At 42.4% G+C, this 23289-nt stretch overlaps 1 protein-coding gene across 5 annotated transcripts in view; it reads left to right on the plus strand.

Annotated features, from left to right (window-relative positions):
* The window catches only part of ARFGEF3 (ARFGEF family member 3), a 366510-nt gene extending 344732 nt beyond the window's left edge, over positions 1-21778 (plus strand). For all 5 annotated transcript variants that reach the window (XM_063917418.1, XM_063917419.1, XM_063917421.1 and 2 more), the window contains 3 exons: positions 13366-13496; positions 18521-19730; positions 20779-21778. In XM_063917418.1, coding sequence (XP_063773488.1) covers positions 13366-13496; positions 18521-19730; positions 20779-20970 — 1533 coding nt within the window. In that variant the 3' untranslated portion in view covers positions 20971-21778. The remainder of the gene's footprint in view (positions 1-13365; positions 13497-18520; positions 19731-20778) is intronic.
* The last annotated feature ends 1511 nt before the right edge of the window (positions 21779-23289 follow it).

Consider the following 23289-nt stretch of genomic DNA (forward strand, 5'->3'; position numbering starts at 1 on the left):
AGCACAATTCAGCTGGCGCATTCTGCGGCTGGACTACCGCAGCCAAAATCTGTAAAAGCCCATTCCACAAGGAAGGTGGGCTCATCTTGGGCAGCTGCCCGAGGGGTCTCGGCTTTCCAACTTTGCCGAGCTGCAACTTGGTCAGGGGCAAACACGTTTGCTAAATTCTACAAAATTGATACCCTGGCTGAGGAGGACCTTGAGTTCTCTCATTCGGTGCTGCAGAGTCATCCGCACTCTCCCGCCCGTTTGGGAGCTTTGGTATAATCCCCATGGTCCTTACGGAGTTCCCAGCATCCACTAGGACGTCAGAGAAAATAAGATTTTACTCACCGGTAAATCTATTTCTCGTAGTCCGTAGTGGATGCTGGGCGCCCATCCCAAGTGCGGATTGTCTGCAATACTTGTATATAGTTATTGCCTAACTAAAGGGTTATTGTTGAGCCATCTGTTGAGAGGCTCAGTTATATTCATACTGTTAACTGGGTATAGTATCACGAGTTATACGGTGTGATTGGTGTGGCTGGTATGAGTCTTACCCGGGATTCAAAATCCTTCCTTATTATGTCAGCTCGTCCGGGCACAGTGTCCTAACTGAGGCTTGGAGGAGGGTCATAGTGGGAGGAGCCAGTGCACACCAGGTGACCTAAAGCTTTCTTTAGTTGTGCCCAGTCTCCTGCGGAGCCGCTATTCCCCATGGTCCTTACGGAGTTCCCAGCATCCACTACGGACTACGAGAAATAGATTTACCGGTGAGTAAAATCTTATTTTCATATACACCTTATACACACAGCCTGATGGTCATTTTAGCCAATATTTTTAGTAACTTTGTGTATTAAACAAAGTGTTTGTACATTCACACAATACATTTATGTTTCCTATACACCTTATACACACAGCCTGAAGGTCATTTAATGCAATATTTTTAATAACTCTGTGTATTAAACAAAGTTTGTGTACATTGAGCCATCAGAAAACAAAGGTTTCACTATTGCACCCTCAAAAAATTCCATATTTCTGAATATTTTGATATGGGATACTCAACCTGTATAGGAGCAATCTCATGCTTTACAAAGCTGCTGCGATGGTACAATGGGCCACAGCTACACAGCAATAAGAAAGGGGAGACCGGACCAACTCTCAGGCAAGGACAGAGACACGAAGTGCAAGTTCAGATATATTTGTAACTTGACCATCTATTCATACACAGAAATAAGTTCCAATGAACGCTTTTCCATCTCAAAGATTGTCTTCTTTGATTCTCCAGATATACTAAAGAACATATATTATGTACAGATCTAAATCTATTGTCTTTACATACCAATTACAGTCATAACATATGTATCACAATAAGTAAATAAACAGAGGGCGCCCAACGGTAACTAAAAGATCTAGAAATCAGTGACCACAGGAGAAGATGAGCCGATACCCCCAATTAATCTGTTGGTAACAATCCAAAAAGTCCATTGAAAGAAATTTGCATGGGTGAGAAGATTTGGGCTAGTTAACCCACAGTCCATCAGGAGCCCTATACATCAAGGCTTAAAGAAAGAGAGAGACCTGATATATGAACTCAGCTGGAAACTAAACTAACACCAACTATCTAAATTATTCAATTCAATTGATTCATTGAGACCTGTGGGAGATAAAGTACCTAACACAAAGATCCAAGGTACTTTATCTCCCACAGGTCTCAATGAATCAACTGAATTGAATAATTTATGATAGATAGTGTTAGTTTAGTTTTCAGTTGAGGTCATATATCAGGTCTCTCTTTCTTTCTTTCTTTCTTTCTTTCTTTCTTTCTTTCTTTCTTTCTTTCTTTCTTTCTTTCTTTCTTTCTTTCTTTCTTTCTTTCATCCTTGATAAGGATATAGGGCTCCTGATGAACTATGGGTTAACTAGCCCACATCTTCTCACCCATGCAAATTTATTTCAATGGACTTTTTGGATTGTTACCAACAGATTTATTGGGGGTATCGGCTCATCTTCTCCTGTGGTCACTGATTCTAGATCTTTTAGTTACGGTTGGGCGCCCTCTGTTTATTTACTTATTGTGATACATATTTTATGACTAATTGATATGTAAAGACAATAGATTTAGATCTGTATATAATATATGTTCTTTAGTATGGAAAAGGGTTCATTGGAATTTATTTCTGTGTATAAATGTTTGAATGCATAGCTGGTCAAGTTACAAATATATGTGAACTTGCACTTCGTGTCTTTCTGTCCTTGCCTGAGAGTTGGTCCGGTGTCCCCTTTCTTATTGCTGTGTAGCTGTGGCCCATTGTACCATCGCAGCAGCTTTGTAAAGCATGAGATTGCTCCTATACAGGTTGAGTATCCCATATCCAAATATTCTGAAATACAGAATTTTTTGAGAGTGCGATAGTGAAACCTTTGTTTTCTGATGGCTTAATGTATACGGTTCCGGTATGAATGGTCGACAATGTTAAGGTCAACACTCAGTTTGACCACTATTGGTCGACATTGACGTGGTCGACACATGAAAAGGTCGACATGCGGTTTTTTACCTTTTTTTTTGGTGTCGTTTTCTGCGTGAAGTGACGGGGAACCCCAATTAGTGCACTGTGTCCCCTCGCATAGCTCACTTCGCTCGCCATGCTTCGGGCAAGGTGCCTCACTGCGCTCGGCACAGGTTACGGTTCCCAATCACAGTCCACGTGGATCGGAAAGTATGAAAAAGGTCCACAGAAGAAAAAAAATGTGAAAAACTCATCAACATTTTCATGTGTCAACCATTTTCATGTGTCGACCATTTGTCCATGTCAATGTCGACCAATAGTGGTCGACCTAAAGAGTGTCAACCTTAACATTGTCGACCATCTGAACGGATACCAATGTACACAAACTTTGTTTAATACACAGAGTTATTAAACATATTGCATTAAATGACCTTCAGGCTGTGTGTATAAGGTGTATAGGAAACATAAATGAATTGTGTGAATGTACACACACTTTGTTTAATGCACAAAGTTATTAAAAATATTGGCTAAAATGACCTTCAGGCTTTGTGTATAAGTTACATTTATTGGTAAGCTGCTCAGTTAGATTGTGATGTCACTCAGGTGCTATAAGGGAGGGGTAATTCTGGGTAAGAGAAAAACATGTAGCTATCCCTAATGCACACTGAGTGAGAAATTACACTACATAATAATCAGATAATACAGAGATCTTAGTTGCGTATATCTGCAGATATAGGGTTAAGACCCCAGGCCAAACGGCAAGGCGTCTCTGTCACTGGGGATCTCTAATACTAGGTGTGGGTGCGGGGCCCCATCATGTCGGCACAGGTCGGCTACCCCAGGGCATCAAACAGGTGAAAATTAGTAAGGGTTAATAAGAAGCACATAAGTGCTATGTAAGTGAGGTGTGATTAAAATAATTCAAAAATATATACAATGTGACAGGGAAAAACATAAGTGTTAATAAAGTGTTAGGGTGTGCCAACCTGAAGCAGCCTAGCCATACCAACACAGGAAAATCGAACCACAAACCCACCCCATAAATAATTACAAATATGTCTGGGTCTAATAGCCCAGTGTAAGGCCACATGATAATGGCTCCTACAGCATCTGAGAGCCAACTTACCTGGAGACACTCCTAACTTCTCCAATGGCACTCTGGAGTCAGCAATCCCTCCTAATGCTGACCCATCCATGCCTCACTGAAATACAATGCACATTTATTGGTAAGCTGTTCAATCAGATTGTGATGTCACTCAGGTGCTAAAATGGAGGGGTAATTCTGGGTGAGAGAAAAACATATAGCTATCCATAATGCACACTGAGTACTACATAATAATCAGATAATACGGAGATATTAGTTGCGTATATCTGCAGATATAGGGTTAAGCCCCCAGTCCGAACGGCAAGGCATCTCTCTGTCACTGGGGGGTCCCTAATACTAGGTGTGGGTCCGGGGTGCGGGTCCCCATCATGTCGGCACAGGTTGGCTACCTCAGGGCAGCACACAGGTGAAACTTAGTAAGGGTTAATTATAAGTGTGTATAAGGTGTATATAAAACATAAATGCATTCTATGCTTAGACTTAGGTCCCATCGCCATGATATCTCATTATGGTATGCAATTATTCCAAAATACGGAAAAATACGATATCCAAAATACTTCTGGTCCCAAACATTTTGGATAAGGGATACTCAACCTGGATATATATTTGTATATTTGGGTTTACAATAGACTGCCTCTATATACTGTAATGTGCAATAAGCCTATTAGGTTGCAAGAAACTTCATTTTCAGTATCTAATAATCCCTTGTTTTTAGAGACAAGGAAGTTAATCCTTGAGTTGTGGACATTTTATTGCAGTGCATATTTGTTCGAATTCATCTCCACTTGATCTTTCTTATGTGATTCAATCAATATTGCAAATAGAAACATATTACATGTTAATTTCTGTCTTTCCTTACCTGGGATTTGATCCTGAGTCCTTCTGTTTACCAACATGCGGCTTTAGACCACTACGCTATTGTAGTGGTTTTGTAAAGCCTGAGATTGTTCTGATATTTGTACCCATTCTTTTGCTCTCCAACTGAGTTTCTCAATAAAGCCATTTTAAATGTTTTTTCATGATAACGAATTTATGTTGAAATGTGTTGTATTTTAAACATATATTCATATAGTGTAATGATTTTATAATTGGAGTATTTTTTAATTTCATTACAAAAAAATTTTGCCTGAAGGGTTTATGTTTGATTGTACATACAGGTGTTAAGAGGGTTTAGTAGTAAAGGGCTTTATTCGATTGGTCCTCAGCACACTTAAATATCTCACCTGGGACAGAGTACATTCTTTTCACCTTCTGAGGAAACCACTTTTGCCAGTCAGCGGGGAAACATGTTAAGGATTATGGCGCAAACTGTCTAAATTGCACGATTACTACTGATCCTGTCTGTGCATTCTATATGAATAACCGCCTTTGCTTTGATTAAAAAGAGCAGCAGGGTTCTCCCTGTATGTACACAGCACAGATGCACGGACACTCAACAACGGCGGAGCCCGTTTGAGTTAAGTGACTCACCTCTAAAACAACTGAGATAATACTGTTCTTAAAGTGCTGACAATTTATATATGTATTGGCGCTGGGTTCAGTTCATTCAGAATAACAGTGGTCATATTGCCAATTTATGTAAGGAGAGGTCGAGCATAAAGCTGACAGCTTTCAATTAACTATAAGAGGTTCTTCATTTGGAAGTGGACTGGATATTGCACAAGTACAAGAACTTTAATATGCATAGCTTCTATATGTCTCTTTAAAGGCTGTAATATCTCTGATTCCAATTAAATGACTGCTCTAATATTTTACTTGCTATTTTTGTAAATCAAGCAGTTTGGTTTGTTTTTAATTGTATTTTCTCTTCGGTCCTAGTGGATACTAGGGTCTTGTACTTTAGTACCATGGGGTATAGATCGTGTCCACTGGAGCCTGTCACTTTAAAACCTTTAGTGTGTGTATGTGTGCGCTGGCTCCTCCCCTCTATGCCCCTCCTACCAGACTCAGTTTAGAAAAATGTGCCCAAGGAGCCGCGTGCACTTCTCTGGAGCTCCAGAGAGTTTCCTTTATTTTTATTTTATTATTTTCAGGTAGCTCTGGCTGGCAACCAGGCTACCTGCTTCGTGGGACTTAGAGGGGGGACCAAACCAATCTCCAGAGGGTTAATGGTTTGTAATCCCAGCTGACAGGACACTGAGCTCCTGAGGTACTGATCACACATTGTTAGTATGTGTGATCAGTACCCATGCCAACAGCTAGCTGCCACCCTCTAACAGATGCCGAAGTTCAAGTTGTGGTGAGTGTTACACCGGGGTCCCAGTTAGTGGGTCCCCGGTGCAGTTTTGGCGGCAAGTCACACTGTGGTCACGGGCCCGGAGCTGCGGTGCCCGCCGCGGACAAACTGGCTCAGGGCTGTTGCCCCGCAGTACTCGTTGTCTCAAGGCTTTGTGTGTACTGTAAAATACATATACTATTGTTTGTTTTTTTTATAACATGGCCAGTATATACTATGGTACAGACCGCGCGCCATTACAAGGCGCGGGGCTTCCCAGAGCGGGACCAGAGGCGGGAAGGCGCCATTTCCTGCTGTGCGGATCTTCAAGGCTGCATGCACGCTACTCTTATAGGACCCACGCTGTTACAGACTGTAAAACTGGTACCAGGGGGTCATGGAAAGGGGGGAGCACGCCAACGGCAGCGCCGCTGCACTACTATCAGGTCATACACATACTTCAACACATTGTGCTACTGTGTTCTGTGTGCTGGTGTCCGCTCCTCAGTGTCACTCCAAGGGCTCTCTAGGGTCTGTGTGGAGGTGTTGGTCAGTGGGCTGCGCTGTATTACTATTGTATAAGATGTCTGTTGACATGGTTATGTGTGCTGCTTGTATGTCTACCTCGTCTTCAGCGGGGTCACTCATGCATGAACAATGTTCCTTATCTCCACAGGGACCCAGTTCTCAGGCACCTGACTGGCTAGATAGCTTTAAAAGCATGATTCAGAATGTAAATTCAGAATTAGCTGCAGCTAAAAAAGAGAGACAGGTGTTAAAACACTCTATTGATTGTGTGGCTAAAGCAGATATCAAGAAGGCTTCTCAGCCCCATCTAGTGGTTGCACATAAACGCTCACTGCCACAGGTGCTCCAGTCTAATTCTGATCAGCCTGATGTGGATGATGATGATGATATGGATAAGGACAGCTCTCTGTCCCCTGTGGTGGAGGCTCTCATTTTTGCTGTAAGAGAGGTCCTTCACATACCGGATCAGGAGGCAGAACCAGATGAGGAGTTGTACTTTAATGTTAGACCAAAGACATCAGCAACTTTTTCTGTGTCTAAGGAATTAAACTCCCAGGGAGGCTGGGTTAAACCCTGATTAAAAATGTTTAATTCCTCAGCAGTTTTTAACTACTTTTACCCTTCCCAGCTGAGGACAGGAAGGTATGGGGGAAAAAACCATGTCAGTCGATACGTCTGTATTCAGGCTAAGAAATTAGTACTGCCAGTGCCAGGGGCTATATCCCTAAAAGAGCCAGCTGATCATAAAATTGAGACCACGCTCAAGGCAATTTATATGGCAGCAGGCGCAGCACAACGCCCCACAATAGTTTGTGGGTGGATTTCCAGGGCGGTAGTCAAGTGGTCTGATAATGTTATGCGACCCATCTTGAACCTGAAGTCTCTAAACCCATATCTGCGGGTGTTCAAATTCAAGATGGAATCCCTGCGGGCGGTGGTGTCCGCTCTGGAGGAGGGGGAGTTCCTGGTGTCTATGGACGTCAAGGATGCTTACCTACACATTCCCATGTGGCCCCTCATCAGGCTTACCTCAGGTTCGCCATATTGGATGACCATTTCCAGTTTCAGGCCTTACCCTTTGGTCTATCCACAACTCCAGGGGTCTTTACCAAGGTCATGGCGGAGTTTATGCTGCAACTGCGCATGATGGGAGTCGACATTGTCCCCTACTTGGACGATCTCCTGATAAAGGCTATGTACAGGGAGCGTCTGCTGCACAGCATCGATCTGACAACTCGCCTGCTTACGGATCATGGGTGGATCCTAAATTTTCAGAAATCTCACCTGGAACCGACCCAACGTCTTCAGTTCCTGGGAATGATTCTGGATACAGTGTCTCAAAAGGTGTTTCTCCCGATGGACAAGGCCTTAACTATCCAGGCTGTGGTTCGCTCGGTGCTCAGTCCTTGCAAGATATCCATAGATCTTTGCATCTGATTACTGGGCAAGATGGTGGCTGCTTACGAGGCACTCCAATACAGCAGGTTTCATGCCCAGCCATTTCAGCTAGATCTCCTGGACAAATGGTCAGGGTCTCACCTTCAGATTCATCAGGAAGTGACCTTATCTCCGAGTGCCTGGCTTTCTCTCTTATGGGGGCTACAAGTTCCTCACCTAGTGGAAGGCAGGAGTTTCAATATCCACTCGTGGATTCTATTGACAACGGATGCCAGCCTCCGGGGTTGGGTGACTGTGACCCAAGGGGCCCAGTTCCAGGAAATGTGGTCAAGACATGAATTTGCTCTGCCGATAAACATCCTGGAACTCAGGGCAATTTACAATGCCCTTCTGCAGGCTTCTCATCTCCTGAAGGATCAGGCAATCTAGGTTAATTCGGACAACGCCACGGCGGTGGCATACATAAACCGACAAGGGGGAACAAGAAGCAGAGCGGCGATGTGAGAGGTTTCAAGAATCCTCCTCTGGGCAAAGGCCAACGCAAAGGCCATCACAGCCATATTCATTCCAGGAGTGGACAACTGGGAAGCAGACTTCCTCAGCAGGCACGACCTCCATCCGGGGGAATGGAGCCTACATCCTCCGATGTTTCAACAGTTAATTCACCGGTAGGGCTGTCCGCAGATAGATCTGATGGCTTCTCGACTCAACAAGAAGCTATCCCGTTACTGTTCCAGAACGAGGGATCCGCAGGCTGTTGCAGTGGATGCACCTACGACACCATGGATGTACCAGTTTGTATACCTGTTCCCTCCTCTACCGCTAATTCCAAAGGTTCTCAAAAGACTAAGAAGGGAAAACGTTCAGGCAATTCTAATTGCCCCGGATTGACCTCGACGGGCGTGGTACTCGGACCTCCTATCCATGGCTCTGGAGGCCTCTACCGCTTCAAGAAGATCCAGACTTACAGTGGCTACGTTTGACGGCTTGGAAGTTGAGAGGGAAATTCTAGCTAGGAAGGGTCTTCCCTCCCGGGTCATTTCCACTATGGTTCAAGCCAGGAAGGTGGTTACAGCGAAACATTATCAAAAAAAGTATGTTTCCTGGTGTGAAAGTAGAAAGGTGTTTCCCGTGGAATTTAGAATCGGACGTTTTTTTCCTTTTCCTGCAAGCGGGAGTGGATATGGGCCTACGGTTAGGCTCCATCAAAGTTCAGATTTCTGCGCTCTCTATTTTCTTCCAGAAGCAACTTGCTGTGTTTTCTGAAGTACAAACTTTCCTGAAGGGAGTTCTTTATATGCAACCGTCCTTTGTACCTCCCACGTCTCCGTGGGAACTCAATGTGGTTATATCCTTTCTCCAATCATACTGGTTTGAACCCTTGCATAGGGTGGAGTTAAAATTTCTCACCTGGAAGACGGTGATGTTATTAGCATTGGCGTCTGCCAGACGTGTCTCTGAATTAGGGGCCTTGTCCTGTAAGAGCCCTTATTTGATATTTCATGAAGAAAGGGCGGAACTTAGGTCCCGTCCTCAGTTTTTGCCTAAAGTGTTGTCGGTCTTTCATGTGAATCACCCTTTTGTGGTTCCAGTATTGTCTGACGTTTCCGTTAGTCCTGAGTCCTTGGATGTGGTCAGGGCCTTACAGATTTATGTCAAAAGGAAGGTCCATCATCGAAAGTCTGACTCGCTGTTTGTCCTTTATGATGCCTCCAAGATTGGTCAGCCGGCTTCTAAGCAATCAATTGCTCGCTGGCTTAGGTTGACCATTCAACAAGCATATACCTTGGCAGCTCTGCCCTTGCTGACTTCTATTCAGGCCCACTCGACAAGGTCGGTGGGGTCTTCCTGGGCAGCTGCCCAGGGAGTATTGGCCCTACAGTTGTACCGAGCTGCTACTTGGTATGGTTCGAAGACATTTGTTTAATTCTATCGGTTCGATACCTTGACCAAGAATGACCCTTCAGTTTGGTCAGGTGGTTTTACAGGGGTCTCCGCACCCTCCCACCCGATTGGGAGCTTTGGGACTTCCCCATGGTACTAAAGTACAAGACCGCAGTATCCACTAGGACGTAAGAGAAAATAGGAATTTGATACCTACCAGTAATTCCTTTTCTCCTAGTCTGTAGGGGATACTGGGCGACCGCCTCAGTGCTTCGTTCCTGCTTACCTGTGTAAGTATTTGGTTGGACCGGCATTGCGGTCCCGTTATGTTGTTGGGATAGCTGTGCTATCCTGTTTAGGTTGGTGTTGCTATCCTCTGTTCTGGTTACAGTCCTCCTTTTGTTTCTGGTTATGTGTTGGCTTGTTGCCTCACCGCTGTTGTATTGTTTCTTCTCTCATATTATGTCCGTCTCCTTGGGCACAGTTTTCCTAGACTGAGACTGGTAGGAGGATCATAGAGGGGAGGAGCCAGCCCACACAAACATACACTAAAGGTTTTAAAGTGCGAGGTTCCAGTGGACCCGATCTATACCCCATGGTACTAAAGTACAAGACAATTTGTGTTCCCTAATGCACACTGAGTGAAAAATAATAATACTACATAATAATCAGATAATACGGAGATCTTAGTTGCGTATATCTGCAGATATAGGGTTAAGCCCCCAGGCCGATCGACAAGGCTTCTCCGTCACTGGGGGTCCCTAATACTAGGTATGGGTCCGGGGTGCAGGACCCCATAACGTCGGCACAGGTCGGCTATCCCAGGTCAGCACACAGGTAAAAATTAATAAGGGTTAATAAGCCAGTGACGGAGAAGCCTTGTCGATCGGCCTGGGGGCTTAACCCTATATCTGCAGATATACGCAACTAAGATCTCCGTATTATCTGATTATTATGTAGTAGTATTATTTTTCACTCAGTGTGCATTAGGGAACACAAATTGTTTTTTCTTCCACAGAATTACCCCTCCCTTTTAGCACCTGAGTGAAATTACAATCTGATTGAGCAGCTCACCATCATATGTACATTGTACTAAAGTACAAGACCCCAGTATCCACTATGGACTAGTTGATTTTTACAGTGCATCCAGAAATTATTCACAGCGCTTCACTTTTTCCACATTTTGTTATGTTACAGCCTTATTCCAAAATGGAATAAATTAAATTTTTTCCCTCAAAGTTCTACACACAATACCCCATAATGACAACATGAAAAAAGTGTTTTTGAGATTTTTGCAAGAGTATTAAAAAAGAAAAAACTAAGAAATCACATGTACATAAGTATTCACGCCCTTTGCCTTGAAGCTCAAAATTTAACTCAGGTGCATCCTGTTTCCACTGATCATACTTGAGATGTACAACTTTAATTGGAGTCCACCTGTGGTAAATTCAGTTGATTGGACATGATTTGGAAAGGCACACACTTGTCTATGTAAGGTCCCACACTTGACAGAGCATGTAAAAGAAGACATGAAGTCAAAGGAATTGTCTGTAGGGTTGTCTCGCACAAATCTGGGGAAGGGTACAGAAAAATATCTGCTGCTTTGAAGGTCCCAATGAGCACAGATGCCTCCATCATCCATATGTGGAAGTTCGGAACCACCAGGACTCTTCCTAGAGCTGGCCGGCCGTCTAAACTGAGCGATCGGGGGAGAAGGGCCCTAGTTAGGGAGGTGACCAAGAACCCGATGGTTACTCTGTCAGAGCTACAGCATTCTGCTGTGGAGAGAGGAGAACCTTCCAGAAGGACAACCATCTCTGCAGCAATCCATCAATCAGGCCTGTATGGTAGAGTGGCCAGACGGAAGCCACTCCTTAGTAAAAAGCACATGGCAGCCCGCCTAGAGTTTGCCAAAATGCACCTGAAGGACTCTCAGACGATGAGAAACAAAATTCTCTGGTCTGATGAGACAAAGATTGAACTTATTGGCGTGAATGCCAGGCGTCATGTTTGGAGGAAACCAGGCACCGCTCATCACCAGGCCAATACCATCCCAACAGTGAAGCATGGTGGTGGCAGCATCATGCTGTGGGTATTTTTTTCAGCGGCAGGAACTGGGAGACTAGTTAGGATAGAGGGGAAGTTAAATGTAGCAATGTATAGAGACAACGACCCTAAGCGCACAGCCAAGATAGCCAAGGAGTGGTTTCCGGACAACTATGTGAATGTCCTGAAGTGGCCCAGCCAGAGCCCAGACTTGAATCCGACTGAATGTCTCTGGAGAGATCTGAAAATGGCTGTGCACCGACACTTCCCATCCATCCCGATGTAGCTTGAGAGGTGCTGCAAAGAGGAATGGGCAAAACTGCCTAAAGATAGGTGTGCCAAGCTTGTGGCATCATATTCAAAAAGACTTGAGGCTGTAATTGCTGCGAAAGGTGCATCAACAAAGTATTGAGCATTATTGAATAAAGGCTGTGAATACTTACGTACATGTGATTTTCTTAGTTTTTTATTTTTAATAAATTTGCAAAAATCTAAAAAATAAAATAAAAATTTCACATTGTCATTATAGAGTATTGTGTGTAGAATTTTGAGGGAAACATTAATTTATTCCATTTTGGAATAAGGCTGTAACATAACAAAATGTGGGAAAAAAAGTGATGCGTTCTCTAATTAATTTGATTATAATTAATTTATATATATATATATGTATGTATATGTGTGTGTGTATGTATATATATATATATATATATATACACACATATCAGTAGCAGTCACCAGTCTGCTAAGTGGGAGCAGCATTTATTACATTGTACTTGGGGCCTAATTCAGACCTGATCGCTAGCAGGCGATTTTTTTCACTGCTGCGAAAAGATAGTTGCCACCTACAGGGGGAGTGTATTTTAGCTGTGCAAGTGTGCGAACGCATGTGTAGCAGAGCTGTACAAACAGATCTTGTGCAGTCTCTGCGCAGCACAGAACTAACTCAGCCGCTGCGATCACATCAGCCTGTCCGGGTCCGGAATGGACATCAGGATCCCTCCCTGCAAACGCATGGACACGCCTGCGTTTTTCCAACCACTCCCAGAAAATGGTCAGTTGCCACCCACAAATGGCTCCTTCCTGTCAATCTCCTTACGAACGCCCGTGCAAATGTATTCTTCGCACAAACCCATCGCTGAGCGGCGATCCGCTTTGTACCCGTGCAACGCGCCTGAGCATTGCGGTGCCTGCACAGTTTAGACCTGATTGCCCGCTGTACAAAAACGCAGCGATTAGGTCTGAATGTCCCCCATGGGCCAATCAATGTTTACACTAGTTTGAAGACTTTGTGCGCCTGAAGGAGGCCATACAGTAGGACGACCAGCGTCCTTACGATTTCCCCCACAGCTTTCCCGGCACCTCCCAGGCAGCTCCAGGGGTACGATAGATCGTTAGGTCAGGAAAAGTATCTAACAATCTATCGGACAACCTGTGAATTACTGCAAACCAGATCGCCTGATCTTATGTGCAGCACATAAAATCAGAGGATCAAGCATACGACCCACGTTCGTAGTGAAGTGCAAACGATTTTCACTTTCACTAACGATAAATTTGTCTGATATATCAATAACTTGCTTGTGTCGACCCGCTGGTCATTCTGGTGTGTGGGGGGCTTGAGAGTTGCTTTTTTTAATTTATTGTTCTATTTGTGGTACAATATTTAAACACTCTCTAATACTTGATCACATTTTGATTGACAGGTGTTCATGCTAGATGCACAGTGTTCACCAAAGACCCCAAACAATAAAGAGGGATTTGAGCATGCCCAGTCATGTGTGCTTATCATTGAGTTGCCTCCAGATGAGAAGCCCAATGGGCACACACAGAAAAGGTAATACTTACTAGCCATTTTTGATTATGGTGACGAAAAAAATAAAATTCTACATTTTGTCAAGGTAATCGTGTCAATAGGTATTTTTATTGGGGACATAATATAATAGTTTGTTAATATATAATGAGGGGTATCCAATTACCCGTGGGTAATTGTCTTGCCCGGGGCTATACAATTAGCCCCGATAAGGCAATAGAGGTCGCAGCTTATTGGGGATTTTGTTTTACCTGCCTGCCTTCATAGAAAACTGGGCTGCGACCGGTGGAAAAACACAGGTTTCACTGAACCTGTGCGTTTTTGGGAGAATTTTTCTATTTTTTTTCAGGTGATCCTGATAGGATAGTCCGCAAAAATATCAGACAAAAATCGTGATAAACGTTTCTTCGCAGCTAATTGGATACCCCCCAATATATTACTTCCTTATTGTACAAGAATCCATCACCTCACAGCTTTGTATAGCAGATTTATTTATTTATTGTTTCTTTACTTTGATGCTTACAAATAAAAACACAGTAACTTGTTTTTCCTTATAAAGGTGACAACACATTTTTAAAACCGTATTTACAGCATAAACTATCTGAGATTTTGTTTAGCTGATGAAATGTTAATGTTTTTGTAACAGGTGGTCTTTGGCTTGTTTCATGCAGGGTTATTGGGACTAATACTATGTATTAGTTACATACATGCTAGTGTGATGCAAGTTTTAATTAAATGATGCCCATTAAGACTACCTGGATCACTTTGTATTAGCATTGTGCCTACAACTTTCTCCAACCTATACTACATTTTTAAAGTGGCAGTAAAAATGTCACTTCCACATATATTATACTGGCACACATTACGTGGTATATATGGTGATGTTTCTACCGTGTGCATACGAGTATCCATAAATGCACTATGCCATACAGCAGTGATTTTCAACCTTTTTTTACTCGCGGCACACCGAACAATATTTTAAAATTGCCAAGGCACACCATCAATTCCCCACAGAAAAAAAACAAAACACACACATTGGCCCCCACAGTAAAAAAAATAAAAAAATCCACACATACATTGGCCTACACAGAAAAAACAATCACATTGCTTCCCACATAAATCATTCACATTGTTCTCCCTATAAATCCATAATTTCTTATTCTCCCCACATAAATCCTATTGTTCCCCACAGGAGAAATAAAATAACAAATATTATCAGCTGTCCTCCTCCCTATCCCTCAGTGGCTAGGGTTATTCATAGTGCAGTGCTGTGAATACTGAGCAGCGGGCGGTCAGGCAGGTGTGGATGTGGGTGGACAAGGAAAGCTGTGCATGCAGGCGGGTACTGGAAGGTGTGTATGCAGGCAGGTGGGCTGGCTGGGTGTTAAGAAGCGGCGGCTGTGACCTATGATAATCACATCATTTTCAAGGCACAGGTCATGGCTAGAGCATGACTGATCCTCTAAGAAGAGCCCGGGCCAACAGTTCACTCTGTAGGTCAAGGAAGCTGCTCTGGCTCCGCGGCACACCTTGCAACTGGTCGCGGCACACTAGTGTGCCACGGCACACTGCTTGAAAAAGCCTGCCATACAGGAATAACAATATCATGGCACACCGGTATTTTTAGAGGTTTGTCAAAGACCATTAATGATTTTGGATTAATTTTCCAATGAATTAACTACTATTCTTTCATCAACCTCTAAAGTCATGCATGTTATACAAGGCTTACATACTACAATAACCGAGTATTTGCTAGTTGACTTGCTTAATTCTACAATTTCTATCTGTTCATCACTACGGAAGGATATATTTGTTTTTTAATAGTATGCAAAAGTAAATAGCAGGTTATAAAAAAAACACTTTAATTAGACAGTTAAAGGTTACAGAAATTCAAACTAAACATTATACACTTAGTGAAATAAAAACACGATGGCGGATGATCTGTTCTGACCTACAGTAGTCACCCTAGACATGCACTTTCACTCAGCAGTGATACAGGAATGTACAGACTACATTCCTGAATCACTGCTGAGTGAAAGTGAATTTCTAGGGCAGTGGTTCTCAAACTCGGTCCTCAGGACCCAGCACGGTTCACGGTTTTCTATGTCACCCAGCAGCTGCACTGTGTATCACCAACTGCCACATTTAAAAAATCTACAGGTGACCTGCAAAACATGAACCGTGTGGGGTCCTGAGGACTGAGATTGAGAACCTGTGATCTAGGGTGACTAGGCCAGAACAGATCATCCTCCATCTTGTGTTTAGTTTTTTTGGCAACTGACCTGTGCAGACGCATGACAGGATATGGAATACAGTAAATAGGACATGCAGTACATTTTCTACCTGTCCCTTAATGCATTATTTTAAGACCGCTTCCCTCCGTATCTTCATATGGATCAGTGATTCCTATGTATAACTGTATCAACCATACAGTACTGTATGTCTCGCATCAATCCAGAGGACGAAAATCTCCTGTTCCACAGACCCCAAATCTGACGTAAGATGTTCTCACAGATAGTAATTAACAAGGCTTGCTTGAGTAACTGTGTTTAAACACATTATAGACATCAATGGAAGTGTAGTACAGAACGTATATAAAAGCCTTGCTTTATTTATTTTTTTCACTTGGTTCATACTCTGCTATCACAAGCTTCACTTAAGTATGGTGACCATAATAGATGTTTATAACCAGTCATGGTAACATTCATGTACACTGGTTGTAAATGTCTGCAAGCATGCCTGGTCTATGTTCATGTGTTGTGTTATGTGCTCGTATTTATGTGATTCTTGCATGATCAACTTTCTAACTCTCTGCATTTTTGTTTCCTACCTGTAACTAACGCTGTGCTACTAAACAGAAAACTGGGGTAAGAGCTTCCTATTGCTATCTCCGCATTCTCGTACTATTGCGTTGTGTGGCTATCTGCAATGACATACAATAGTGTCATATAATTGTACACTTGAATTCATTTTTAGGCAGACCAACAATAAAAGTCCTATGAAGGTTTTTTTGGGATTGATGCTGTGTTTAATGGCACTGGAACCTGTCTGTAAATTGTTTCTAATTTAAATAGCCATTATTAACTCATGCTTGATAGCATGGCTTTCAGTATACATGTGAAATAAGCATGTTCCTGTTACTACTTCCATATAAAGCACTGTAAATCATTTGCTTCCTTGGGGTCGATTCAATTCGGCAACTTATGAATAGCGTCGGGAATTGGCTCCCGACGCTATTCAATTCAGCTCCAGTTAAGTCGGCGATGGCCCGTTCTCGCTGACTAAACAGGTTGAATTGTCGGGAGAACGGGCATTCTCCAACTTAACTCCCCGGCGCGAGGCTGATTCCCCCGGGGATGAGAGAAGAATTCCCGACAATTGCGGGTAACTAGCAGCTGAATTGAATAGCGGCGGGAGCTAATTCCCAGCGCTATTCATAAATTGCCGAATTGAATCGACCCCCTTGTTTATTAATCTCTGTTTTTGGAACAATAGCACGTGGAGAATAGTCCTTTTATTCGTCACACCTAAACCATTTATTTGTACTGCAGCACTTACTGTATATGAAGCTCTTAGCAATTTAATATTTTAATTGTACATGCACACTAAAATAAATTTAACTGGTCATTTCCAGGGAACATTGGCCCTCATTCCGAGTTGATCGCTCGCTAGCTGCTTTTAGCAGCAGTGCAAACGCTAAGCCGCCGCCCTCTGGGAGTGTATCTTAGCTTAGTAGAAGTGCGACCGAAAGGTTCGCAGAACTGCTCCAAAATATATTCATGCAGTTTCTGAGTAGCTGCAGACCTACTCCTACCTTGTGATCACTTCAGACTATTTAGTTCCTGTTTTGACATCACATACACGCCCTGCGTTCGGCCAGCCACACCCCCGTTTCCCCAGGCACGCCTGCGTTTTCATCTGACACGCCTGCTTTTTTTAGCACACTCCCGGAAAACGATCAGTTACCTCCCAGAAACGCCCCATTCCTGTCAATCAATCACCGATCAACAGAGCGACTGAAAAGAGTCGCTCGGCCTTGTGTGAAACGGCATAGTTTTTTGTGAAATTACGTTGCGCGTGCGCACTGCGCCCCATACGCATGCGCAGAAATGCCGATTTTTAGCCTGATCGCTGCGCTGCGAACAACGGCAGCTAGCGATCAACTCAGAATGACCCCCATTGATACTTCGTGCTCTTCATATGTGGCCCCATCATGGCTTGGTCATGTAAAAATGTGATTTCATAAATTTCCCATAATTTAAATGACTCAAAGCATCATGGATCTTATAGTTTTATAAGCCATAGAAACCTTTTTAGATAAACTGATTGCTAGCAACAATAACATTGTTCTATTTTACCAATAGGTAGTAGTCATATTGTCGATAGTCACTATGTCGCCAGTGAATATTCCAACATGAGAAAGCCAACAGCATAATACCGACACGGTTGTAATATTACTTTAAGCATTTTAACCGTATAGTCTTTATAACTTAAACAGGGAGGCAATCAATTTGCCTGCTGTCTGGATCCCGGCGGCCAGGATACCGACGCCAGAATCCCGACAGCCGACAGCCAGGATACTGGCTCACAGAGGCTATTCCCACTTGTGGATGTCCACGACACCTATAGAGTGGGAATAGATCCTGTGGCGAGCGCAGCGAGCCCCCGAGCCCACAAGGGGACTCGTAGCTCTTCCCTGCTGCCGGCATTCTGGCAGACGGGATGCCGCTGTCGGGATACTGACAGGCGGCATACCGCCCGCCGGGATTACATATGTATTCCCTTAAACATGTTGCTTTATAATCATGTTTAAAGTTATACTGGTTAAAATGCTTTATGTAACATTACCACCGTGTCCCTGCTATGCTGTCAACATAGTCACTGTCGACTAAAGGTATGTATCCCCTACCAATAAACTTATCTACTGGTCTTGAAAATGGTATTAAAAAAGAAAAACAGTTCTTCCTGGGACTGTTGTTAAATTCTTTTATAAAAATAGCAGGCATGTAAAAATAATTTCTAACACTGCTTCTTTTATCTTCTCAAAGCATTCCGTTTAGGACAATTGTAGTCAGTTTGCTTTCTCACCAAGTTCTGCTACAAAACCTGTATGACATTTTGCTGGAAGAATTTGTAAAAGGTCCAACAAGTACTGAGGATAAAGCTGCTCCAATCCATGAAGCCAAAACTGTAGGATTCCTTAGGTACATTTCAATGCAAAACCTAGCTGTTATTTTCGACCTATTATTGGACTCCTATAGGACAGCAAGGGAGTTTGATGCACGACCTGGGTTGAAGTGTCTCCTTATGAAGGTTTCTGGGATTGGCGGGGCAGCAAATCTGTACCGTCAGTCAGCAATGAGCTTCAATATCTACTTCCAGGCTTTAATTTGTGCCTTGTTAACCAATCAAGACAACATTACTGCGGATGTGGTGAAGAAGATACTCTTTGAAGAGAGTGAGCACAGTACAGATTCATCCCAGCAGTGCTCCTCAGAAGATGAAGACATCTTTGAAGAAACTGCCCAAGTCAGCCCTCCACGTGGAAAGGAGAAAAGGCAGTGGAGGGCTCGGATTCCTTCGCTTAGTGTGCAGCCAGTCAGTAACGCTGATTGGGCTTGGTTAGTTAAAAGACTTTACAAGCTTTGTATGGAACTTTGTAATAACTACATTCAGATGCACCTGGATTTGGAGAATAATGATGATCACCCAGGTATTAAAGGAGATCCTTTCTTCATACTGCCATCATTTCAATCAGAAACCTCCACACCATCAACAGGAGGCATATCAGGAAAAGATACACCATCAGAAGATGACCGATATCTAAATAAGGATTATGCAGCAGATAGTTTGCCACCGAGAGGTTTTGGTGCAGCAGTCCCACAGAGTCCTAAACTAGAAAAAAGAGACCAGGGCAGGAAAAAAGAATGGTGGGAAAATGCTGGCAACAAAATCTACACCATAGCCACTGATAAGACAATAGCGAAACTCATGACAGAGTACAAAAAGAGGAAGCAGCAACATAACCTGACTACATTTGTTAAAGATACCAAGTTAGATAAAAAGGGGGAAATGTTATCTTCAAGAGGGCAGGATTCCCCGATGCCCCAAAGACCACAACATCTTGTGGACCAAACACAGATGAGGCACTCTTTCAGCGCTGGTCCAGAGATACTGCGGCAGGAAAAGAGATCTCGCTCTGGCTCCACAGTTAGTACATTCAATATTTCAACAAGAGATGCAGAGGCACAGATACAGGTAACATTATATCCACCATATTTCCATAGAATAAAAAACTCTTTCAAAATGTTGCATATTTTTATACAAAAATATTTTCAAAGTGTTTACATTTTTTTATTAACTGAAAAACCATTATTTCTAAACTTTTTCTTCTCCTTTTTTTTTTTTGTTTTTTTTTTCATCAGAGCATATACATGGCATATCACATGGTAGTACAGAAATCAAAAGTATTATAAGTAGATAAATACTTTAAGGGAATCAAAATTCAAAAAGGAACCACAGAAGCCATTTGGACATAATAATATGCACATACTATAAATCAATACAAAATATGCAGTTCCCCCACCTAGGCATGACTGACAGTCTCCATCCCCCTCCAACTTTGGATCCATTTACCGAATACAGAGCATAATTCAGCTTGTGAGTGACAAAGCAATCGGAAGGTCCTCCAACAAAATACGTGTCTCATACCAAGATGTGTTTCAGAAGCAGTTTTGTATTTGGTGTTTAAGTTCTGGGGTTAAGGAATCTATAAAGCCTTCCCACTTTTGAAACTTATTTAACTATTTTAGAAAAAAAAAACATGTCTAGAAGATGTGGAGCTCCACCCTGGAGGCAGGCTCCTGTAGCATCATTTCCCACTGCTGTAGCATTTTCCCATCACCCTTGTAACCATAGCTCTTTCTGTAGCAATCCCATCCAACCCTGGTAATATTTCCCACACACTGTATTCTTGATGCCCCTCTCGCATTATGTCCATAGGTTTTCATTGTAACATATTCCCGACACCCAGTGACCATATGTCCCCATTGTAGCATTAACCCCTCCTCCAGCAGTGGCTACAGATCTCCCTGTTGCATTACAACACCCCACCCCCCCCCCCTCCTTCCAATGGATATAAATACACCAGTGGTATTAAACCCTATCCATCATCCTCCAATGGTCTCCATTGAAACATTATCCTGTGCACCCCCTCCCCCCAGTAGCAATAAATCAGGCTTTGATGAAGCTGTGTGTAACTTTATTTTGTTGTTTAAATTTAAATTGTATGTGTTTTGTGTTCCAGGCATGGACCAACATGGTGTTGACCATTCTCAATCAAATTCAGATCCTACCAGATCAGATGTTTGCTGCGCTGCAGCCTGCTGTGTTCCCATGCATCAGTCAGCTGACCTGTCATGTAAATGACATACGTGTGCGACAGGCAGTTAGAGAATGGTTGGGTAGAGTCGGAAGGATTTATGACATTATTTTATAAGATCATTGTATACTGGAAAGTCGTAAACAAATAGGTGACTGTCATTTTTACATATCAAACTACTATTTAAAAATTATACTATAGTTACTAAAGGTTTGCTACATTTTTGTAAGTAGAATGGGTCATGGATGTTTACAATTGTTACATAAGTTGTCTCTTCTGGTTTAGCTTTACATTTAGTTGAGTCCAGATGTTCACTTTTGAGAATACATAAGAATTCCAGAGTGTCTTCTACCTAATTACTTTCTTTGCAAAAACACCAGGAAAATTATAATATTCTGCTTAAGTAGAAACTAAAAACATAATAAAATAGAAACTAAAAATGTGTCTAGTAAAACGTATCTATTTGTTGTAGAACTTGTCCCTCACTTATGGAGTGCCATAATGGCTTATTAAGCCGACTTCTTCTAGACGCTGCTAGTGAAGGGTCAGAACTCGCGATCACTGAATTATATGGTCAGTAGCCTTTGTATACTGTAGTTTCAATACAAACTTACTATGTGATCAAGGTCAGCATAACATAAGACAGAAGTCTCTTGTACAAATTGAAGAACCCCCATCTCAGTACTACACATGGAGGGCATTAGATAAGAGGATAATCTTAAAAGTTGCATTCCCCTATAATGGTGCAAATGTTTTCATGACATTCTAGGGTGAAACATGTTATGTATAAATTAGCAACACCCTAAATTAGATTACAAACATGACCTGCTCGACGGTCAGATTACGCAATTTAAATACTGCTTGAAACTAAATGTTGTTTTACCTGCCTGCTGCAGATAATAAATGGCCAATGCGATTTTATAAATGTCTGATTATGTGTAAAACATTGCGATGATTTACTTGCAATTTACTTTTATGTTTCATTTTACAGCTCTTAATGGATACTATTTTAACTCTAGATTTTTGAGTGTTGTCTAAAAAATGAAAAATATAATTTGTTAAATACATATAGGATTGACTCCCCCACCCTAAAATAGAGCAGGGTTCCCCTTTCTTGAATCACTGCTCCTTAGAGAATCCGCATTTGTTACACAGCACCTCAGTCCAAAAGTTTTATAGAGAAATTCAGCAGAAATGATTCTGTTAATTGTGCTTACCGGTCATCCTTGGATTCAGTGGTGGTGGGCAGGGTTGTGTGGACCCCAGTCCCATTACCAACTATTTTTAATTACATTTTTGAAAAAAAACAGTAAGTGTATAAAATCCTTAACTCTCACGCTAATCTGAGTGACTTCAGTGTGTGCACCCAGGACTGGTCATGGTGGCACACCTATCCAATCACTGTGAAAGGTTGCTTCTTTGGCATTTGGGACAATATTATATACAGTATGTGCCAAAACACATGAATTGATGATTTATTTTACATTGATGACGTTGGCAGTAAGACATAGGAAGGGGGAATCAATTAGCCGATGGCTGATGTGTTGCTGGATTTCTGGCTAGGAAATTATTACTTCAGCTCGCACCATATAGAGGTGTAAGAAAATAACAGCAAGGTTTCCTCACTGTGGACTATTCAGAGATGGGCGCTGCTGGTCCGCACTAGTGCACTTTGTCAGATTTGCGAGTACAATAATATGCAAATTCTAGCTTCAACCTCTTCTTTATGCACTAGCATGCGTTGGAATTTGCAAACCCCGATATGCCCACTATCTGCATGCAACACCTCCTCTGGTTCCAGACAGTCCACCATTCATGGCCATCATAAGCAATTTGCACAAGCCTTATGGCAGGTGTAGTGTCTCCGTTTGAAAGCGTCCAGAGAATGCAGGCACCTGCAGTGACCTACTTCCATAACGTAGCCATGAGACAGATTGTTTGTTGTTCCCTTCAGGCCACCTCCTAGACATCACCCATAAATGCACGCACCGCTGCATCAGGCCTAGTAATGTAGTTATGGATGTACCATCTAAGCAAGTGCCTCTCTACACACTTTATCTCGCTCGCCAGGACAATATCATTGCCAAATCCATTGCTGCTATATGGAGACGTTCAGTTTCATGAAGTGAAAAACATTTCAGAAATATATCTATTTTTCAGATGCGTCTGTTTATTTACACCAGAGATATCCTGCTAGTACAATGATGCATTGCTTATAGTGCTCTCTCACAAGCAAAAGCATAAACAGCTAAGTAGCGATGTATATGCAAGTGATCTAGTACATACCAATTTATAGGTCACCGTATTTTCAGATAGATGTGTAATTGTAGTAAGTGTTTGCAGTCTACACACACTTGTGTGCTTTAAAGTAGCACTTTCCACAAAGGTTATTTTATCATTTCAATGTTATTTCCTTTTCACCCTTTTTTTCCTATA

The sequence above is a fragment of the Pseudophryne corroboree genome, chromosome 4 (assembly GCF_028390025.1).
Source record: "Pseudophryne corroboree isolate aPseCor3 chromosome 4, aPseCor3.hap2, whole genome shotgun sequence".
Taxonomy (NCBI): Eukaryota; Metazoa; Chordata; class Amphibia; order Anura; family Myobatrachidae; genus Pseudophryne; species Pseudophryne corroboree.